The 23,923-nt window shown below is 31.1% G+C and overlaps 1 protein-coding gene across 1 annotated transcript; it reads right to left on the bottom strand.

Annotated features, from left to right (window-relative positions):
- Window positions 1-7,323, bottom strand: LOC25490657 (probable galacturonosyltransferase 15). The gene is made up of 6 exons (XM_013604277.3): window positions 6,842-7,323; window positions 6,081-6,124; window positions 3,431-3,580; window positions 1,879-2,439; window positions 1,462-1,764; window positions 1-837 (listed from the first exon to the last, which is right to left on the bottom strand). Exons 1-6 carry the CDS (start codon window positions 7,083-7,085, stop codon window positions 547-549), a joined length of 1,593 nt encoding a protein of 530 aa, XP_013459731.1. The 5' UTR covers window positions 7,086-7,323; the 3' UTR covers window positions 1-546.
- Window positions 7,324-23,923: the final 16,600 nt, after the last annotated feature.

Here is a 23,923-nt window from a genome sequence, read left to right as displayed (position 1 = left end):
TGAGATCACTTTCCAAAATAAATATAATTGAACATCACTTTTGATTTTACATCAGTTACATATGTATACATGTTACTTTTTCACTATTTCATGTGTTCTTAGCACAAACACAAAATAGCAAAATAACAAGTCTAAGTAAAGCAACAATGATACACAAACTAAATTTGATGGCTCCAACAAAGGTACTTACAAGACTAAGAGGGTGAAATCTAATGCTGTCTGTAAGCTGTTACCTAGTGTCTTATAACCGTCTCGTTGAAATATCGAAACAATTTCTCCATTTCAAAATCAAATTTACAGTATTGTAATACAGCTAAATCAATGATGCGTGTACCTTTCTTAACTGCAGATACTGGTTCTAGTAGGATACAGCTTGGTAGCTTCATCTATTTACTATCTATATGATTATAAACATGGTGTAATGTAATCGATATCATACAGAACGTATGAATCAGAGACTGAAGGCAGAAGCTTCTTCCCTCTAATCCAACACGGTATCAATGATGCAATCTTAATAAATATTTGAGGTGGATGAACTTTGTTCCTTTACCCTATAATTCTACATCTCCGTATAAACTTATTAGAGAAGTTTACATATCTACCCCATAAACTTCGATACTCTGCGAAACCAATTTCAAGCCATGGTTTTGCAGGGCCACTGAAATGGATAACAGAAGCAGCTTCTAGACTCTCTTTGCTAATTTCTTCGGAATTATAGCGATAACCTAAATCAGTCACAAGCATTGTTGGATCTATAGGATGTACTTGACCATCAAATGCAATCAAGGAAGGTGGAAGCACTCCTGGATTCCACAGTGCTGTCCCAGACTTGAGGTTCTGTGAAACCAGATAAATACATATAGTTATTGTACAATAACGATAATTAAGGAATAAAACCGCACCATTATCAAATAAATAATGCAATATGAATTTATGTGGAATTCATGTAAATTTGACAACTTCATGTGGTACTCATTCCCAAAATTATGGAACCTATATATATATATATATATATATATATATATATATATATATATATTATCATCTAATACTCCCTTCATTTCTGATCTTTGATCCTTTGAGGTATAGAGCCATTTACCCTTAATTATATCTTGGTTTACCAAAACAACCAAAGATTTGGGAAAAAGATAAAAAGCCTAAAAATACGAAGATTAGGGATGTAGGGAGTAAGAGAGTGTCTGTTTGAACAAAAGTGTTAACAAAAAGCACTTCTAAATAGTGTTTTATACAGGTATGCAGAATGTAATGGAGTGCCTTAGCCCTATTAATATTTCTTAACATAGTATAAAATAATAAACATTGTATAAAAAAACACTCAGAAGGGAAAATAAGAATTTAAACCTTTGCTGGTTTAATCTTTATGCATATGGGAAACCATGACACATTATGTAGCAGAAAATAGTGATTAACTTAAACAAGCACATTACGTCATACACTTACAAGTTTCAACCATTTCCGGTAGGTCTCCGTTATGTTTGTTCTTCGCCAAGCATCAAGATCTAATACATTCATGCCGTAGAGCCACCCACATCGTTCACCGTCAAAATTTGATGATATGAGAGGATGTGAAAAGTTCAAGTAGTTCATGTATTTACTTCCAGGGCAGCAGTTGTCTTCACACCATGACTTGAATACTGAACCACTGACTTTGCCATTAAGATCTACGTCCCACAAAGAAGATATGTCATGTTGTACTACAACATCATCATCTAAGAATACTATCTTTTTGAGATCTGGAAAAAGCTGCCATGGTCCACAAAAATCATATCAGCATGAGAAGTTCATTAACAAGCATTCAGATTTGTTATTAGGTATTACTTATTATTCAATCAAAGGCTGCCAAAAATAACTAATTACCTCAGGCATATAAATGCGGAGTTGGTTCATCAAAGAAAGGCTGCTAGGCCGTAAAGCGTTCAAATTACTATAGTCGATGTTCTTTTCTTTATCATAGTAGTGCTTCCAAATTAAGTGATTAGTTTCCAGCATCTCTTTAACACCAGCATTCATTTCTTCAGACCAATCATATTGGTGCAATCCCTTAACTTCAACAACAGCTGATTCAACAGAATTGGTGGCAAACCAAGCATGCATTGAAGCATAAGTTTTTTTGTCGGTAACGATATGAAAAACTAATTTTTCAGGATTGAATGAATTTTCAAGCGTGGAGGCTACAACGACAGAGGCAGCAAGGACATTATCAGTTAGGAGAACTAGGTGATGAAGAGTAGGGTCCGAAAGGCGAGAAGCAAATTCAGGAGGAGGCAGGCGAGATCGAGCCATGGCATTTACAGCATATTCTTCAGCCAACTTAAGACAAAGACAGTGTAAACTATGGGGAACACCGTGGGATGCTAGATGCCAATAAACTGACTCCTGCTGTTTTGCTGTTTGCACCTTGTGTTCCATCTGTGATAGCTGATGAATATGTACAGAAGAAATTTCATGATTTGTTAGAGGATTGAAGATTCACAAAATCTGTTTGCTGAATTGAATATCTGTAGATGACAAGAGCCTATGCACTATGAAGCAATGACACAGACAACAGACACATAACTTATACTGAACACATCGACACCTGTGTTAATTTAAGAAAAATGGAATGATTGAATATAACTACATGTGTCGGTGTCGTACATAGGTGTCTAACACCGACATGTACGACACCAACACATATCGGTACAAGACATGTCTTCCATATGAAGTGTCGGTGCTACATAGTCTATGCATAAATGGCAAACAAGTCAACAAAGATATTCATTTTTAGACTTTGATTATGATTGAACCTTTACCAATGTTCCTCATAACGATCATAATCAGAAATACATACACCCTTTGTGGTTTAAAACTCGATAACTAAACTCCTTATAATTCCACATTGTTCAATATAGCATACAACAATTAACCTCATTTGTGTGGTTTGATAAGTTGAAAATGAGCTGTAGTGTTTTGAACCACAAGGCATTTCTGAAAATAACCGATACTTAAGGGGATTTCTTGCATTTTAGCTTACCTTTATCTTGCATTTGAGCAACCACCATGAAATATTAAAAGATCAAAACAGGATAAGAATAATCAATTCTTTAAGCTACATTTTGTTTTGGTAAATTTCATTTTATGCTAACTTTTTATTCCAAATTCCTGATCAATTATATGTTTTCTACAGAAATCAAATCAGAATAATGTATCCCAAAGAATTCAGTTGCAAGGCACAGTATTATGTTTCATTTTGTGAATGCCTAGTGCATTATTATGGTATTTTTATTAGTTTAATTGATTTGACTTATCTTGATTTTTCACTCCTGAAATATGCACACTGACCCAAAAGGAACCAATAAAGAATGAAATTGAAAATGAAACATCATAATCTTTATATAGAGTAACTACCAAAAGTAAAAAATTTATATACCATGGCTTTGGTCTTGAAAGCAAAAGCTTTGAGGTCTTGTTTTAAGACCATCTCTTTCACAAGTTCATTGAATGACACTGCTCCTTCATTATCATTAATATTACCGTCATTTGCTTCCATTAGCGCTCTGGTTAGCTCATCTCTGAGTTTCTACATGCATTCACAGTAAAAATAAAAAAAAAATTAACATAAATTTACTTTTTTTGTATTAAAATATACAAGTAGGTGCAGAAGGATCTAAACAAAGTTAAATGATTCAGATGCTCATAACCTCAATAATGTGTGTACTGATTTTGTACATGTTTATGTGGGAAAAACTTGATTGAATTGGTTCTTTATTTGACAAAATCACAGTAACAACGTAATTTTGTTGAAACTACACAGTATAGCTTTTGTCAAAACCACATTGGCATGTCATGATTCTGTCACACTCGTAGTCATTCCAAAATCGCCAAAATTGTCGTAGTTGATTAATTTGTTAGTAAAAATGCAGATGTTTGGTCAAATTGATTTAAACAAATCAATTACATAAATGGTATTAGTTAGATGATGTCATAGAATAGATGCAAATGGTCCCAAAGTTCAACAAAGAAAGATCATTTAGTCCTTTTGAAGCAGTGAAGAAAAAAGTAATAATAGCTAGCACTTACAGAAAAAGGAGAAGCAGAAGATAAAAACAAATAGCAGTATATGTAGCATTCATAGCCATGTCCCACAGATTGCACAAATGCAACTTGTGCAAGTAACGACAATGCACTACCAATTTCACAGGAGTATAAAGAAATGTATTATTTGTCAATTACTCAATTAGATCAACTTAGTACTTATAAGTTATATTGTATATACTACCAATCCTTCCACAATGTGTGTAAAAGAACACTTTCATTATCAAAACTATATCCCAAACAATGCCATGCTTTTTTGGAAAGTATTATCTGGTTAGTAATGTTTGCTTGTATTTTTAAACTACTACTTATTTCATCATCTAGCTTGAATTTTGATGAGTGTGTATGTGTAAACCAGTCAGCATTTTTATGTCTCTTTTACTGAAATAGATTTTTTGACAATGCTTTAACTGAAATAGATAAGCACCCAAGATTAATTAATCTAACAAAGAATGTCACGTGAACAAAATACATAAGATGTACCTAATAATCCCTTCAAGAAAAATATAAGAGATGTACCAAAAATGTAGACATGTGGTATGTTTATTATAATGGGTCAGGTTTCTCTGTATACACATTTTGTAACTTTTGCTTTTGTCTTTTACTCTTATTAACTTTGATGCATTGATAACTGATTCAATACCGTCTGACAAACGACTCTAACAACATGGGACTGGAATTTTCAAAAGAAAAGCTGGAATACAAACTACTACAGTATATGATACAAACATATAATTATGTTATACCAACAAAAAAAAAACTGAATTAAAGATATCATAGGATATACTGATACGTTTATTTCAAAATAATTTTCTTCAAAAAATAATTGATTAATGCAGATATTATTCCTTGTTTAATATATAGAATTTTTTTAGGGAATGTTTAATATATAGTTAAACTCGATTACGTTCAACTTCTCTTGTAAGTAAAGATTAACCATAGATTAAATTCATACACCGTCAATGTAAAAGAGAGGAGGAGTAGCACTTATTGTAAAAAATATGGTGGAAAGTAGGATTATATGGTTTTGGCATGTAGAGATAATATATTTAGATTCTATAGTTAAAAGAGTAAATTAGATGTAGGATAATCAAATCACTAAAAAGACCAAGAATGTCTAAAAAAAAAATATTAAAGAATATCTAGAGATTAATCAATTTGATAGATATATTATATACGATAGAACTTGTCCTTGTGAGCGTAGTTCAGTTGGTATGGACAATGCATAAAATATGTAAGGTTTGGGGTTCAAATCCTGGCCACCACCAAAAAATATATGATAGAACTTTATAACCTCGTTTTTTTTTTTTTTTGTAGTGGTCGAGGTTTGAACTCCGACATTGCATATATTATGCATTATCCTTACTAACTGAGTTAAGCTCACGATAACACCCTCGTTTGATCTAGTAGACAACCAAACTTACTCCAATCCTATAAATATACTGCATTAACATTCAATAGTGTGTAAAAGAAACATTTCTCAAACCAAACTCAAAACCTTCACAAACTTATAATAGTTGCCAATTTGACATTGTATTATTATATTAAATAAAACAGCCCACAAGAATCAGACATTATAATAACAAACATCAAAATTAAAATAATTCTTATTATACAGTATTCTTTCTTGTCAATCTCCAATAAGTGACCTAGAACATTGTCGGTAATCACTAGTTGCAATTTGTTAACAAAGCACGGGTCACATTTGTCAAACTAAATCCTATTTAAGCCACTTTGTGTGAAAAAGGAACCTAGCTTTTTCATTAACAACCACAAAAAAATAGTTAAATATCAATTAAGAATCTGCATTTTTAATAAATATTTTCCTCTAATCATTACTTTAAGTCATGTTAATCCAGTAACGTGAATTGCCCAATATTTTGACAAAGCATGGACAAAAAAGTACGTGTGACCAAAAATAAAGATTATTTATTGTCAAATAAAATAAAAACAAAAAGATTAATTTCCATAAAAAAGACACTTACCAGTGACGTGTCAGCTCCACTGAAAAACCTCCACCCAGCACATTCTGCAACAGTCATTTTCACCAATGTACAAACTAACATCAACTTTATGATGATAAAGGAGGAAATTACCTATTTCATAAAATTCCATAAAATCTTTTTCCTCAAATTTTTTGACAAATATTTTTATTTAGTATTTTGGGACCACTAAAAAATAATTTTAAAAAGTATAACTCGTCAAAAAACACTAGAAATTATTGAGTAAAAAACAAAACAGTTTAGATATTATTTCCTTAAAAAGAAATGAAATTATTTTTTTATCAAATAGTTTAGCGGTTAAAAATTCATTTTTTTAAGGTAAATAAATAAAGTGTCTAATCCTTAAAAAAAAAAAAAAATAGTAAAGTGTTGATGTTTGAACTCCGACCCCTATAATCACATGTGGTTTACATATATAACGCAATATCGCTGCCCACTGAGTTACGACTATAATCTCCTATTTTAACTCCATAATAATATTTTAATAATTTTGTCAAAAAAAAAATATTTTATAACTAAATATTAGAAAAACATTAAACTAGAATCCCACATTAGCTGTAAAAATTTCCTCATTTCCTTGAGTACAAAAATAGTAAATGCAGTGAAACAGAGTAAAATTAAAATTTACCAAATTACGAAAAATGCAAAAAGGAAAGAAAAAAAAAAAAAAAAAAATCCTCTACCAAACCGTTAAAAGTTACTCAGTTACCGCACGGTAAAAAACTAATGGAGTAAGAAATTACCCAATGAAGAGCAAAAAGTAGCAGATTCAAGAACCAAGATCGCAACTCTAACAAAAACAAACGGCAACAAGATCCCAAGCACTAACACCACCGGAAGCACCGTCCGGAGAGAAATCCGGCGACCGGAAGAACCACTAACAGTCGGACTCCCTCCACCCACCGTCGTCGTTGTATCCTTTCCCGATCCCTTACCGTTTGATATTGTTACTCGTTTTATTCCCTTTGCTGATATGTAAAACTTCATATCCTTGATTCCATTAACCACTCTTAAAAACTGTTCGGATTTTCTTTGTTTGAATTGAATTAGCACGAGATCTGAAGGTGAAGGTGAAGGTTCATTTGCGTGAATGATTTTTCAGTATGAAGTGTACAGTGATGGTGAAAGAGGTATAGAAAGAGAGAAGAGTGTGTGAGGTTTTGGTTTTGTGTTTACTACTATAGTGTGAAAGAGAATGAACAAAATTGTATTTGTAGTTGAATCAATACATAAAAGTATACTTTAATTTATAAGGTTTGTTAATGAGTTGTACCCAAAAAATTAAAGTTTTGTTAATGAATGTATTTACCACATTGGTTAAAGAAATTCTTAGTAGAAACTTTATGTTAAATTTAATTGTGTCTTTAATAATAAGCTAAATTATATTTTTGGTCCTTAACTATTTAGGTAGTATCGTTTTGGTCCCTTAATTAAAATTTGATTTATTTTGGTCTCTTGACTTTTCTCTGTTACACATTTTGGTTATTTCCGTTAGTTTTAATTCAAAAACGTTAGATTTTCTTCTGAAATTTTTCTGGGATTCCTGCTATTGAAAGTTGATGGAGATGATATGAAGATGAAAAAGAAGATGAAGAAAACCTAACGTTTTTGAATTAAAACTAACAGAAAGGACCAAAATGTGTAACGAAGAGAAGTTAAGAGATCAAAATAGATCGAATTTTAATTAGGGGACCAAAGCAATATTACTTAAATAGTTAAGGGACCAAAAATGCAATTTAGCCTTGATAATATTTATACCATTTTTAATATAAATTCACTTATTTTAATATTTTATTCAATGTTTTAGATACACTTATTAACATTTTTCTTAATTTATATGCACTTTCGATGTAACAAAATTATACATGTACATCTAATTATGAATTATCATAGCATTTAATGAACTAAAAAAAATACATGATTCGATGTACCTCATTAATTGATATAGCAACATAGATGTGGTTACACCGAAAAATTGTAAACACATTCTTTTTTTAAAAACAAAAATTTAATTTCATGGACTAGATAGTTTGGTTAATCTGTTAACCAAGAGCAACCATATGAGATGTGAAGAGATTTTTTATAGTTTGATCAATTGTCAGTGTTTAAATATAGTCTTAAGAATGTTATAATGTTAAATCTTTTGTATAATAAATTTGTTATTCATTGTAATTCTTCCTACACGAGAGATTAATATTTGCAGTTGTGTGCATAGAATACTTGATTCGAGAACTAAATTTAATGTATAAAACATGATTTAAAGATGTCAATCAAGGTGGTCGATTCACTTGGTAAACATTTAGTTCATACCACACAGTGTGTGATTCAACTCAACTTGAGAATATCTTTCGTGGGTAATTTGCAAATACATTTAAAAAATTTCTCTGAGTCTTGAAGTTTTCTATTAAATGGTTAATGCTACTATGTTAGGTGTTAATTTATTAGTGTTTATTACTAATTGTTAATTTGTTTATATTTGTTAGAGGTGGGAATTGAATTCTATACCATCTTATTAATGCCGGTATATAAAGTAAAAGTAATATGTCTCATGTCGGATGGTAAAATGAATGTTAGATATTTTATAAGTGAGAGATCGATAAATTTTATGTCTTAAAGTTTTGGATAAAATGTAATGTTTGTCTCACTGGTATGATTGTTTAACGACCGATGTGATGATCCTCCATATCTCCATAATCTAACAATTACTTCACTCTTTAACTCTCACGCTCATGTCAAACTAACCTCGTAACTCCCTTCGTAAAGCTTACTAATTACTATGGCTTCATGAGATCCTTTAATCCAATCCATTCTTTTAAGTTTTGTGGTTTATTATACCCAACCGAATTCTAGAATACAACTCATCTAAACTACATAAAAAAAAATATATAAATATCAAAATAACTAATAAACGAGATTCTTATAACTGTATTTACAATTTTAATATATTCATGTAAATAATTTTGAGAGGATAATCACATAAATATTAAAAAGAATTTTATCGATTAGACAACAGAAAATAGTATTGTTTTAATCTTTGAACGAAGTACAGAAGAATTTAAAATGAAAAAGTTTTGTACCGAAAGTGTGGAATGGAAAGCGAAACCGCGTTTAATGCAGCGGGAAATAATTAATTGCCATGGGACACGCTGGCACGTTAGTGAATCTTGCACTTAATTTTATACTTTTTGCCACTGTTGTTTCAAGTTATTTACGATTTTGACATTAACATTTTATCAGATACTATTTCACTCGCCGACACTCCCAGTGACGACTGTAGGTGGGCCCGGGTTTGACGTCTTATGTCGTAAGGTCGTTTTTGTCACACAACAAAAAATAACTCAAATTTTTTTTTTCTCTTTCAAAAAAATTAGCAAATTCTATCTTTTAAATGTTTATCGATATGAAGAACTTTGATCCTTGTCCTTTAGTCAATTTATGTCTACTATATTCATTTTTAATGAATTTTTACTTAAATGTTTACAGTATATATATAACATTACTCGCACAAAGATTTAGAATTTTGTAACAAAATATGATTTAAATATAAATTGTTTAGCGTCAAAAACATAAAAATTCATATTTATTTAGTTGATTTTTTGTTAAAAAAAAAAAAAAAACATTGGAACTATAGATACTGACATAGACCATTATGCTTTGTTTGTTGGTCGGATGACGAAGATAAGAGAATGGAGGATTTTGAGAGGTGTGAAATATATGGTGAAAATAGAGAAAGTTTTCATATTTTTTGAAAGTGTTTTTATTAGAAAATTATAAATTATGTTTACGATTAATAACGACATAGATTGAATTTATATAAACCTTTTAAAACTCTACTACGATAAATTTTTTGAGTTCCTCTAAATTATGAGGATTTTGTATTATGAAGATAACTTTGTTTTTTGAAGGAAAATAAATAAATGAATAGTATTATGAAGATAACTATGAAAGTAAAAATAACATAAGAATGAGGTCGAATTGTGTTGGTTTTTTTTAAAATATTTTTTAAGTGTTTAAAACAAAATAGAACTAAAGATAATTAAAGATTGATAGAAGTTAGAGAGAGACAATATAAACAAATTATACTGGTTCACCCTAAAATTAGGGTTTTACAAAAGAGTTTTTAGCACTTTAGAAACTCATAAAGTGGTAAAATAACTTTAAGTTTTAGAAACTTCTAACACTTAAGAAATTCTAAGATACTAAGTTTGTAAGAATTTTCTAAGTGTTTGTGCGCTTTTGAATTTGACAAAGTTTTTGAAGGTAAGAAAAAACACAAGAAGGGGGGGTTGAATTGTGTTTTCTTTTTCTCTCTAAAAATACTTCTTCTGATAAAACTTCAGAAGCAGTTTGTGAATGCTTCTGATGAAATGATCAGAATCAGATATGCAGCGGAAAAGATCAAAGCAGAGAAAAGAAAAGCAAGACACAAGCAGTTATCCTGGTTCCTTCCACAAATCGGAAGTAGTCCAGTCCCCCTTGCACTTCCAAGGAGATTTCACTATAATCACAGAGATTACAAATGCTCAATACTCTCTAAGTATGAGACTTCTCAAAAATGCTCAAGCACACACGCAAGAGTCTTCCAATGCTCAAGCACTAAGCAAGAGACTTCTAATGCTCAAGCACGCAGGCAAGAGGCTTCTGATCAAACAAAAATACAATGAATTAAGTTTGACTTGAACACTTGATATACAATCAGTGGTGTTCACAATAAAATACAATAAAGACTCTAGACTTTTGAATTTCTAAGATGTATCAAATCAGTGCAGAAATTCAGTGTGCTTTGTAGAATCAAATTGACAGAGTTTTGGCGCTTTTGAACTTATATGTCTCTATCTGCAATCTTCAAGTCTTCACTCCTTTATATAGAGGCGTGAAAGAGACGTTGAGATAATTAGTACGTCTAAAGAGTCGTTTGAAATCCTTTGATCATTCACCAATAATCCTTTGCCTGATTTGGGTGTAGTCCTTTGAAGAATTAGCTTCAAATTCATTCCCATCTTGAAGGCACAAATTCTGCAGGCATAGCTGTTGTCTTGTCTTGTAGCGTGGACAAAACAGAGTAGTGGAGGTAGTGGTTGTACACTTGTACTTTGTCAACTCTGTTAACGAAGGACAAATGCTCAGTGCTATCCAAATGACCGTTGATACCCCCCTTTCAATTCTTCGTTCTTCTTAGATAAGGTTGAAATGAGAAACAGCTACTTTGGATCTTCAGTTTGAATATACGGATTAAATGTAGCTTCTGGTGATGATTTCGCTTCTGATGAAAACCTTGCTTCTGATGACCTTCTGCTTCTGATGAGCTTCTGCTTCTGATGACGTCATCCCTTCAGAAGCACTTCAGCTTCAGAAGCACTTTAAGCTTCAGACGCAGTTTTCTTCAGATGCTTAGAATTTCTTTTTCTTTCCATTGTTCTTCCAAGACCTATTGAAATTACTTGACTAGCCTTTGGTCCTGTACACTTGAACAATTATTAGCAATAACCAATTGACAATTTTTAATACCTTGTTATCATCAAAACTCATTAAGGTTCATTGTGAAACACATTTTGTTCCAACAATCTCCCGCTTTTTGATGATGACAAACAATAGTATTTAAAATGTTCAATTGTTGTTGATCTAATTAATAAGTTGACTACTGGTATAGATGTTTGTAAGCTCCCCCTGAGTCCAATAGATCTTTAAGGTGAGGTTTGTAAGCTCCCCCTGAGTTCTATTCTTATTAATTAAATTTCAATAAAAAATACTCATAAAATATCAGAAGTATTAAAGAAAAGAAAAGGTTTAGAAGAGGTTCTGAGCAAAGCTCATCAAAAAGTTAACTTAATCAAGTTATTATAATGGGGCTCAGAGCCTTAAAATACTATACATCTACTCCCCCTTTTGTCATCAACAAAAAGTAAGTAAAAACAAAAGAAAGAGTTTCAGAGCAACAAAAGGATAAACTTTAAAATACAGTGTATCAGAGTAAACAACAGTAAAATGCAGCAAATATTATCAGAGCAAAAAGCTTGTAAAAAGTATGATTCAGAAGCAATGATAAGATTTATGAGAAATAGGTCAAAGTACAAAGTCAAAGCAATTAAAAAAAATACTTAGAACAAAAATCTAAACAAGCAACATTTGGGTGTGCAACTAAGGTTTGGCTAGCTTAGACATCTGTACCAATAGATATTTAATCTGCTCATCCTTCTTCTGAAGTTGTTCTTTATGTGCTCTCAGTCTTCTTTTCAGCCCAGCTTGAATTCTATCAGCCCTTGAAGTGTAATCATCTTCTGGATAAAAAGGAGAGTTGGCTAACAGAGGCACATAATCAAGCTCTTTCACTCTAGCTGCTTCATGCATATCATCCAACATTTTCTTCAGCATTGCAGAGTGAGATGAGACACATTTTGTGCTCAGTTGATCCAGCAGCTCATTAAAACCTTTCTTCAGATCCATCCATTGATCAAGATAGTGAATAGGAGGTAGAGGAACTGTTCTGCGAAGAATCAGTGTCTGAATCTAAACTATAACTGCCACCAACGTCTCTAAACAAGAGAAACTTCTGATTTTAAATCGGATTCCTCTTCCTTTCGACAACAGTTACTTGGTCTTATCCATTATCAACTCAATCTTCTCTTTATCAAGCTCGTTATCCTTCAATTTCTTCAATATCACTAAGTCATAGACTTTGTCGAAATCTTCGAAAACTCCTTGCATGTCGAGGATAACACCCTTGGCCTTAAAAATGATAAGTCAAACTTCATTTGATTGCATTTAATTGAGAATGTTGAAAATGCAGGCTAATAGAATGCTAACGTGCCTGCATGCACTTCTCTCCTCCACCGTGAAGACCCAGCCTCCGCCACACATGAGCACTGTCAACAACCGTTTAGATTCATCGATTGTCATTAGATCAATCAATGTTTGTTAAAATTTTATTGAGTCTTAAACTGAATTAGATTTTGTTTTAAAAGTGTTAAAATGGGGTCAATTTGAGGAGACGATAAACTGGTAATTACCTTTTCAAAAACAACAACATGGATTAATATAGAAGCGTGTGTTGGTCCACGGGTGCTAGTTTGTCGAGCATTACTCTATTTTGAAATTTATGATTTGTAGGCGAAAGTCAACTATTTTTCAAGTTTCATAAGTTATAAATTTTGATCTCAAAAGATGAAAAAGTGGGGTGTTCTAGGTTCGAACTACAGTCTCTATATATAACAATGCATTGTTTCTACCAACTGAGTTATACTCACGGAGACAGACATGTATACTTTTATAACCTTTAAATATGTTTAATTTCAAGGATTGGTATCAGTTCTTAAAAAAAAGGATTGGTAAAATTTGACATTTGAGCTGAGCTTAAGTGATTATTCTATGAAAATTCTATATTTGTAACGTGTACATTATTCTTCTGGAAATAAAGTTAAAATAAAAAAATATGTATGTTGGATTTAGGGTATTCACACCACCCTTCTCCACGCCATCGTTAGAAGATAAAAGTTCAAATCAAAGATCGTTTTGATCCACTTTCAATTTTCAACACCATTTTTCAAACAAGAATACTAAATTCTCGCACCATATGCATGCCAAACCCAATTTTTTTTTTAAGATCTAGACAGACCATATTCTACTTGATCCACTGGACACCACAAAATATTTGTCTGCTAGAGGCATATATTGTAATGGATGACACAAATTTTCTCTAGATCAGCTAACTTTCTACTCGTAATAAATTATCGGGTTAAATATGTTTTTTTTTATCCTTGTGACTATAATCAATTTTATTTTTAGTTATCATAAAAAAAGTGACATGTTTTTAATCCTATAAAATTTTCTAAAATGTAGTTGTATTCATTGTTAAATTAAAATTTGTTCAATTATACTTAAATGTTTAAATTTTTTAAATAATTGTTTAAAATATTATACTTTGAACTGGTGTTGATTTTTTTTTTTTTTTTATCAGGTAGCCTGGTGCAAGCGCTATCGTCTCCGGGCCATGGTGATTCGGAATTTTATGCTATTGTTTTTAGTATTATTTTTCAGTTATTTTTGCATTCCAAATTTGAGGTGAAGTTTGTTAGGAGACAGACGAACATAGTTGCTCATAGCTTAGCTAGGGCGGCCTGTTCTTAGGCTAGTCACCGTATTTTTGATTCTTATCCTTCTTGTATTGAACACTGGTTGATTGATGATAATAGTTAACTTTGCTTTGGTCAAAAAGAAAAGTGGGGTGTCCGCGGATCAACCTCAGTCCCTGCATATAATAATGTATTGTCCTACCAAAAAATATTCTACTTGATCCACTGGACACCACAAAATATTTGTCTGCTAGAGGCATATATTGTAATGGATGACACAAATTTTCTCTAGATCAGCTAACTTTCTACTCGTAATAAATTATCGGGTTAAATATGTTTTTTTTTTATCCTTGTGACTATAATCAATTTTGTTTTTAGTTATCATAAAAAAAGTGACATGTTTTTAATCCTATAAAATTTTCTAAAATGTAGTTGTATTCATTGTTAAATTAAAATTTGTTCAATTATACTTAAATGTTTAAATTTTTTAAATAATTGTTTAAAATATTATACTTTGAACTGGTGTTGATTTTTTTTTTTTTTTTTATCAGGTAGCCTGGTGCAAGCGCTATCGTCTCCGGGCCATGGTGATTCGGAATTTTATGCTATTGTTTTTAGTATTATTTTTCAGTTATTTTTGCATTCCAAATTTGAGGTGAAGTTTGTTAGGAGACAGGCGAACATAGTTGCTCATAGCTTAGCTAGGACGGCCTGTTCTTAGGCTAGTCACCGTATTTTTGATTCTTATCCTTCTTGTATTGAACACTGGTTGATTGATGATAATAGTTAACTTTGCTTTGGTCAAAAAGAAAAGTGGGGTGTCCGCGGATCAACCTCAGTCCCTGCATATAATAATGTATTGTCCTACCAACTGAGCTATGCTCACAGAACTTTTAACTGGTGTTGATACACTTATAATTTTAGACATGAATTTAATTGAGATTGATAATTTTTTTTGGAGTACTGGGATTGATAATTTTAGGCATAATAGAAAAACTGGTACAACTTATGAGTCACAATGGTTGAGACTTGTTATTTAATTTTTGTTGCAGGCTGTTTTACTACAAAAGAAAATATTGAAATTTTGTTGTATCAGTTTAAGGAAAGGAGATCAGATCAATGTAACATCCAAGGGACCTAATGTTGTCCCACCAACAAGGTTTGTGGTTCCAAAATGAGACCATAGGTTTGCAGTTTCAGAATCTGGTTAATAATAATAGAACATGTGCCACAACCTGGCAAAGCAATTATATTTGTCTGTGTCAATAACCTAAGCTACAAGAAACATCAATTTCTTGTTCATTATTCTATATCATTGTAAATTTATGGATAGTCTACGGGTATCTTGAGCAAATTATTTAAAAAATTTATTGTTGAAAATCGCTAGAATTGTGCATAATAAATTTATATCAAAGGGATCAGGGACGTCTCCAATAATTCGGAGGTTCCGTTGTAATCTTGATAATTTTAATTTAAAAAGTATTGAAAAAAAATTCAGCGCCACTTAGAATCACTAACATCTAGGTTATGACTTTTACCCACAGAAAAATCTACATTTACCTACATACAATGTATAATTGATAGTAAAATAGTTGAATTCTGGAGTTTTACCTAAAAAAAATGAAATTTAGCGACAGATTTTGTCCGTAGGTACAAGTTTGTTTTTTCCTTTTTTTCAAATTTTGGTTTAAACTTTATTTTTGGTTTCAGTTAAGTTACATTCGACATATTGTAATTAGTCATGGCATATTCAAATCATTCAGTTTCGACAGTAAGAAATTCAAATCCTTTATGAAGAGGAAAAGACAAAGGTTAGAGACACGTGGAAGCATGTTGGATTTGTCGAAGACTTATAATTTTTTAGGACCGTTAGTCTCAGTTACTACTTATTATATATATATATATATATATAAAAGAGTTTTTCATAAGAAATAGGGATCACAAATCAAAAGCAGCTAGCTATCTTTATGCTCGAAATAGCCAAGTCACAAAGAGAAAAGAGTAACAAGACAATGTATGTTTGATTTGATGTACCATCTTTTACATATGTAATTCAAATCATTTTCATTTAAATTGTTTTTCTTTCATCTTTAAAGTGTTATTTCCTGTTAAATTTCTGAAAACCTTTGTTGATTATGTCGAATAAGACAATTATTTGCATCGTTTTTACTTACAAGTTCATGAACACCATGAACATTCAAACATTTTATGGAATACATTTGCACAATATTTCATAGAATTTCTAGTTTGATCGAACAAGACAATATATCTTTGGATCTTCTTGCTTCTTCTACTTTGTGCTGTCATCCTCACGCGATTTTGATTGATAGTTATCACTTGCATTGCTCTATCTACACATGGACCATTTCTCTCCAACATGCCTTACGTGAATGAAATATAAATGTTGCTAAGAAAGATGTCATGTCTTCTTCTCTCCAACTTTGGTTTGTAGTTTTCTTTCTTCTTTTAATTTTTCTTTCTCTGATAAGAAAAATTTGTTATTCAAAAGTGTGGTCACCACTAATCCAACACTAAATAATGAAAGCTAAATCAACCTTTTCTTATAGTGTATTTTTATTTTCGTTCTTTAAATTTTAAAAAATAAAAAATAAAAAAATTATGGAATTGACGTAAAGGGAGAAGAGAGAGCTTGGTCAATCCAAAAGAAATTATCGAATTAACTACGCAAGTAGCTAGGAGGCAGATATGGCTATCCCAAAACTATTTTGTACTCCCTCCATTTTAAAATGAGTGTTGTTTTAGGTGTTTACACATATTAAGAAATGCAATGATTAAAAGAAAAAGAATGGTTATTTTACCAAATTATCCTTATTAACTATTGGTTAGTTTTAAAAGTAATACTTTGGAAGTAGTGTGCAGAGTATTAATTGGAGGTATAATTGAAAAGAAAAAGTTATTATTGCATTGGAAACTCAAAGTGACATTCATTTTGAAACAATTTTTTTGGCTAAAGCGACGCTCATTTTAAAACGGAGGGAGTAAAAGACAATTACACAACCACGCACAAACTTCTAGAAAAAAAAACACACAACTCATCTATAAAAAAATTCCGAGCAAATAGTCACTTTAGTTCGTGACTCTGCACCTCGATGTCACATAGGTCCTTCACTCAGGATTAAATACAAAGAAGTCATGACTCTGCACTTCCGTTTTTACTTTAGTCCCTAACGTTAAATAATTCTGTTAAGTGTGTCACATGGACTAAAGTGAAAGTAGAAAATAACCACTTTAGTCCATGAACTAAAAATCAATATCCCCAATTTGAATATCATATCCCCAAATCCTTAAATCTCAAATCCCTAATTTATTATCTTTTTTTTGGGTCAAAATATAATGTTCTTTTATTTAAAATTAAAATATAGAGATTAATAATAATATCAACATTATTTTTTTTGTTACACAATTGGTTGTTTAATATTGTGGACAAAGTTTTACCGTTAAGCATAAAAAAACTACATAAATTTTTCAATACATATAGAACATACAAATATTCAATATATCTGAAGAAAAAAAAAGTCTACAATGTTTAAAAAAAAGTCACATATTAGTGTTTATTTTTTTTTTTAGGGATTTGAGATTCAAGTTGGGATATTGATTTTTGATTCAGGGATTAAAGTGACCATTTTCTACTTTCACTTTAGTCCTTGTGACACAGTTAACAGAATTATTTAACGTAAGAGACTAAAGTGATAACGGAAGTGCAAAGTTAGTGACTTCTTTGTATTTAATCTTGAGTCAGGGACCTCTGTGACAACGAAGTGCAGAGTCAGGGACTAAAGTGATCATTTGCTCAAATATTCCACCACCAAGTATATAAGTTGTTACTCAACCGACAAAAACGTCAAAATTATTAAGTCTGACGTCATAACTCAAATTTTAATCGGTCCTTTTATTTATGTGTGTGAGTTTCAATGGTTATCTGTTATCTCGTTCAACAAAAAAAAAGATTCCACCGCCCATAGAAAATCAACATGTTATAAGTAAAAAAAATCAACGAATACAATAATAAGTTTATAAAGAAAACTATATTCAAATTGATATAAAAATATTGAAAAGTTAAAAAAATTGAATATAATCGGATGTTTTTGGATCTTCAATGTGAAAAGGATCCAATCGAAGTTCAAATTCCATTTCAAAATCGAACCAATCAAATTTATGATACCTACATAATTTGATAAGACAGATGTGCATTTTAACCAATAAAATTAAGAGTTAAATATGTTTTTGGTCCTTATAAATATATCAACTTTTCGTTTTAGTCCCTCTAAATTTTTCCTTCAACTTTTAGTCCCTATAAAGTTTTCAATCTTCACTTTTGGTCCCTCTTTTAAAGTAAACTCATATATAGAATTCATATTATTTAATAAAATTTTCCAGAAAAATTCAAAATATTATAAGAATGACTCCAAAAAAAATTAAGAATTTTTTAACAAAACATGAATTTAATATGAATTTTTATATTGCTTATGGTTAAAAATTCATATTTAATTTGTGTTTTGTTAAAAAAATCTAAATTTTTTTAGGAATTGTTTTTAGAATATTTGACACATTTCTGCACAATTTTATTAAAAAATACAAAAATTAAATTAAAAATAGGGATCAAAAGTAGTGATTGAAAATTTTATAGAGACTAAAAGTTGAAGGAAAATTTTAAAAGGACTAAAACGAAAAGTTGACATATTTATAGGGAGTAAAAACATATTTAACCCTAAAAATAATTAGAAAATACATATTAGAGTATGATGGTAACATTCATCCAATATATATGTGAGCTTGGTACTAACTCCTACATCTGAATTTTCTTTCTTCTTCGTCTATTCCTTTTCTTCATCCTTCACTATTTCAGTCTCTATTTTCGCTTTCATAGTTATAATTTGTCTTCTACTCAATAAATTTAAATTGGAAACTTGTTGCAATTTCAATTTCAATTTCTATGTTTGATTACTATGATATGTTTCAGCTTTATTCCATGATGCTTGCTGGCTTTGCTATATGGAATTTGGACATAGAAATACTATAAACCATGTTCCCATTTAGAGGTACAATCTAGGCAAAAGAGTTTCACTGAAATAGCAGGCCGACATGAAAATACTATACTTTTCCTGATTGGTTATTTTTGGAGAGTAGTGGAAAATTGGCGCTAGATTGATTTCTAATCTGTGTATTAGAATATTTTTACGGGTAAATACCTCTTTTCGTCCCTATAATATTAACGAATTCCGGTTTTAGTCCCTGTAAAAAAAAAGATTTAGATTTTATCCCTGTAATTTCAGATTCTTCTACTTTTGGTCCCTCCTTTCATCAAGTCAACAGAATCTGCATAAATTACGTCCTTGTAATTTCAGATTCCTCCCACTTTTGGTCCCTGTAATTTCAGATTTCTCCACTTTTGGTCCCTCATTTTACGTACCATGTATGCAGATTCTGCTTACGTGGTGGAATAAGGGACCAAAAGTGGAAGAATATGAAATTCCAGGGACAAAATCTAAATCTTTTTTTTTTACAGGGACTAAAACCGGAATTCGCTAATATTACATGGACGAAAAGAGGTATTTACCCTATTTTCATTTAAATTGTTTTTCTTTCATCTTTAAAGTGTTATTTCCTGTTAAATTTCTGAAAACCTTTGTTGATTATGTCGAACAAGACAATTATTTGCATCGTTTTCACTTGCAAGTTCATGAACACCATGAACATTCAAACATTTTATCGAATACATTGGCACAATATATCATAGGATTTTTAGTTTGATCCCGCAAATAATAAATTTAAAACTAGCGTTTGTTTACTTATAAACACCGTTAAACAATAAGTCAATACAATTGAAGAGAAAATAACATTGAATAAACCATCAATTTAGTCCCCTCGTTTCAATTTAATTCATAAACTTCATAAATATAATAAGTAGTTATATATTGAGACTGATACCATATATATTCTCTTGATCTTCTTGCTTGTTTTTCTTAAGGACTTTAATTTGGATTTTGTTTCTTCTACTTCGTGCTTTCATCCTCAGGTGATTCTGATTGATAGTTATTACATGCATTGCTCTATCTATTCTACGCAAGGACCATTTCTCTCCGACATAGCTTACGGAATGAAATATAAATGTTAATTGACTTGTTAAGAAGGGTGTCATGTCTTCTTCTCTCCAACTTTGGTTTGTAGTTTTCTTTCTTTCTGATGAAAAAAATTTGTTAATCAAAAGTGTGGTCACCACTAATCCAACACTATTGCGACAAACTGTAGCCGACGCTAAATAATAGAAGCTAAATCAACCTTTTCTTATAGTGTATTTTGATTTTGTTCTTTTAATTTATTTAAAAAAAGATAGAATTGACAAAAAGGAGAAGAGTGAGCTTGGTGAATCCAAAATAAATTATTGAATTAACTACGACAGTAGTTAGGAGTAGGCATGACAACAAAACTCATATCCGTGGTTACTCACCTAAACCAAATCCAATTTGACGGATTTTTCCCTTTTTGATTGGGTTTGGGTATGAGTTTGAGTTTTTCCCGATTTCAAAACACGGGTACGGGATGGATAACGGGTATATAAGTACCCACCCTAAACCCATGCCCAAACCCGTACAAAATGTAGAAAATTACTTTATGTTATATGTCATGTTATTTTGTTTGATAATTTTCGTGTTATAAAAACTACCATTGATATTTAAAGGAGTAACTAAATCAATTGGTATAACAAATGTTAAAGTGATCATATTGTTGGATAATGCATTACAACATTTCTCCAGGGGTTGCAAAAAAACTTCTATTTTTTATTAAAAAAAATATTCAATGCGGGGACGGGGATGGAGCGGGGAAACCCAAACCCGTTGGGGACGAGGATGGGGTTCAATTTCTTGTCCCTGTTAAATATGGATAAGGTAACATGTAAGTATATGAGAACCGGGTATGGGGACGAGGAATGTAAAACCCGTCCCCTCCACGCCCCATTGCCATGCGTAGCTAGGAGGCAGCTATGGCTATCCCAAAACTATTTTGTAGGGTTAATAGTGTTTTACCCCCCTGTAATATAGGTCACTTTTGGTTTTACCCCTGTAAAATATTTTTTTTGGATTTTGTCCTTGTAATTTGAAGATTTTTGGTTTTGGACCTTCATGAATTTTGACTGTATAAAATCGAAGATATGACAGGGATAAACCGAAATTTGCTCAAATTAACAGGGGGTAAACTGAAATTTTCTCAAATTACAAGGGGGGTAAACCTAAATTTGCTCAAATTACAGGGGGTGAAATTTTTCTTGAAGGTCCAAAATAAAAAAATCTTCAAATTACAAGGATGAAATTCAAAAAACATATTTTACAGGGGGAAAACCGGAAATGACTTATATTACAGGAGGGTAAAACACTATTAACCCTATTTTGTAAAAGACAATTACACAACCATGCACAAACTCCTGAAGAAAAACACACACAACTCCTCTATAAAAAAATTCCACCATCAAGTATATAAGTTGTAACTCAACCGACAAAAACATCAAAATTATTAAGTCTGATGTTATGATTCAAATTTAAACTCAGTCCAGTTTCAATGGTTATTTGAAATCTTGTTCAACTACAAAAAAAAATAAAAAAGTTCCACCGTCCATAGAAAATCAACATGTTATAAGTAAACAACTGAACAAGCTATTTAATAACACTCAAAATTCCACTTTAGGCTTGTTGGAAAAGGTCAAATTTCATTCTCTGTGGTGGCTTAAAGCTAATAACATTAATTTTGTTTTAGGCTCTCAAAGATGGTGGTCGGATCTGTTACTTTGTTTGGATATCGGCTGACATGTGTTTCTGTTTTTGCAACAATTGACAGTTTATTTGTTTGGGGCGTCCCTTTGAATACACCTTGTGCTTAAGGGGAAACACCGCCGTTGTTAATATAATCCATTTTTGTTTCTTAAAAAAAAAAAAAACATGTTATAAGTAAAAAAAAAGTAACGAATACAATAATAAGTTTAAAAAAAAACTAAAATGACAAAATCTCTCACCATAAATTATTATTTTGTTAATTGAAATGGTTTATGCTGGTCGATTAATATAAAAAATTTCACTTATAAGAGAGGGGGAGAATAATTGGAATGAGTGTTTATATTCAAATCGATATAAAAATATTGAAAATTTTAAAAAATTGAAAATAATCGGATGTTTTTGGATCTTCGATGTGAAAAGATCCAATCGAAGTTCAAATTTAATTTCAAAATCGAACCAATCAAATTTATATGATACCTACATAGTTTGATAAGACACATGTGCATTTTAACCAATAAAAATAATTAGAAAATATATATTAGAGTAGGATGGTAACATTCATCCAATATATATGTGAGCTGATCCTAACTCCTACATCTGAATTTTCTTTCTTCTTCGTCTATTCCTTTTCTATATCCTTCACTATTTCATTCTCTATTTTCGCTTTCATAGTTGTAATTTGTCTTCTACTCAATAAATTTAAATTGGAATCTTGTTGCATTTTCAATTCAACAACAAATAGCAGTGACTTCTCTATTTGATATAATTGATTACATTACATCCTGATGACTAATTTAGTGGCTCAAACATGCTTCATTTTCTTGTTTGAAACTATGATATGGTTTAGCTTTATTCAATGATGCTTGCTGGACATAGAGGTACTATAAAAAACCATGTTCTCATTTAGATGTACAATCTAGGCAAAAGAGTTTCATTGTAATAGCAGTCGACATGCAAAAACTATTGTGCAATTATACTTTTTCTGATTGGACATTTTTGGAGAGTAGTGGAAAATTGGAACTAGACTAGTGATTTCTAATCTGTGTATTAGAATATTTTTATTCTCTACCACTTTGGTAAGTGATATTGTACTTTTTTTTTGCCAATAGCGCGTAATTTTTTTTATTTCAAGAAGCATTTATGAATAAAAAGTTCAAAAATACCCCCTCCTCAAATTTTCTACTAATGTATTTCACATTTGATTTTTACCTTTTTTCTTTTAGAAGTATTATATTCGAACAACGCCTTCATATACCAATAACACTTGAATGAAATGGTAAGAACTGGTTTTCAGTTTAACCAGAGGTCCTGAGTTTGAATACAACTTTGAGATTACAGCAATGTAATATCTCTTAAAGGATTAGTCACTGTAGTTGCACGTAGAAAATACCCAAGTCACACAAAAAAACAACACCTTTCTATCTTAATTTTAGACATTTTTTCGTTTCAAGTCGATTAATCATGTTTAAAAATTACAACAATATTTGATCAAAGCCTTATTTGATCATGAGGGGTTCTACCACCGCCAACGGTAATTAGAGGAATTATAACAGATAGAAGTGATTAATCCCTAATAGTAAATACTAGTTGACTTGGATCATCGATTTTAGCTCACAACCTTGAATCTGAGTAAGTTGTCTTCGAGACAGATTCAACATGTGCTAGTATTTTTAAAAATTACTCTTCTAACTTTTGAAATAGGTCCCAAACATACTTCAGCGGAAGTTATCCGTCGTTCGGATTTTCAACGGCAGTTAAGTGTTGTTGAACACTTGTTACAATGATTCAATCATTTTTTAAATCGGTTTAATCAATTTTAAAAGTAACAACACTTAGCTAAGAAGAGTAATTTCCATAGTTTTTTTAGTCATGGTATTGTTTTTACTAGTAGTGAGTCTAATTGGGCTTCTCATGGCTTGGCCCGGTTAGCTATACTAGTAAATCCAACTATGTTTGACCTAGTAGCTTC

This window comes from Medicago truncatula, chromosome 3 (assembly GCF_003473485.1).
Source record: "Medicago truncatula cultivar Jemalong A17 chromosome 3, MtrunA17r5.0-ANR, whole genome shotgun sequence".
In the NCBI taxonomy this organism is placed as follows: Eukaryota; Viridiplantae; Streptophyta; class Magnoliopsida; order Fabales; family Fabaceae; genus Medicago; species Medicago truncatula.
This window is presented reverse-complemented; position numbering and strand designations above follow the sequence as displayed.

Bases quoted from the DNA above. Each gene is read 5' to 3' on its own strand.
- LOC25490657 (XM_013604277.3), bottom strand. From the start codon at position 7,085: ATGAAGTTTTACATATCAGCAAAGGGAATAAAACGAGTAACAATATCA. The intron at 3,581-6,080 runs GTAAGTGTCTTT...GAATGCATGTAG, and splicing joins GTGGAGCTGACACGTCACTG to AAACTCAGAGATGAGCTAAC. The intron at 1,765-1,878 runs GTAATTAGTTAT...GGACCATGGCAG, and splicing joins TCCGCATTTATATGCCTGAG to CTTTTTCCAGATCTCAAAAA.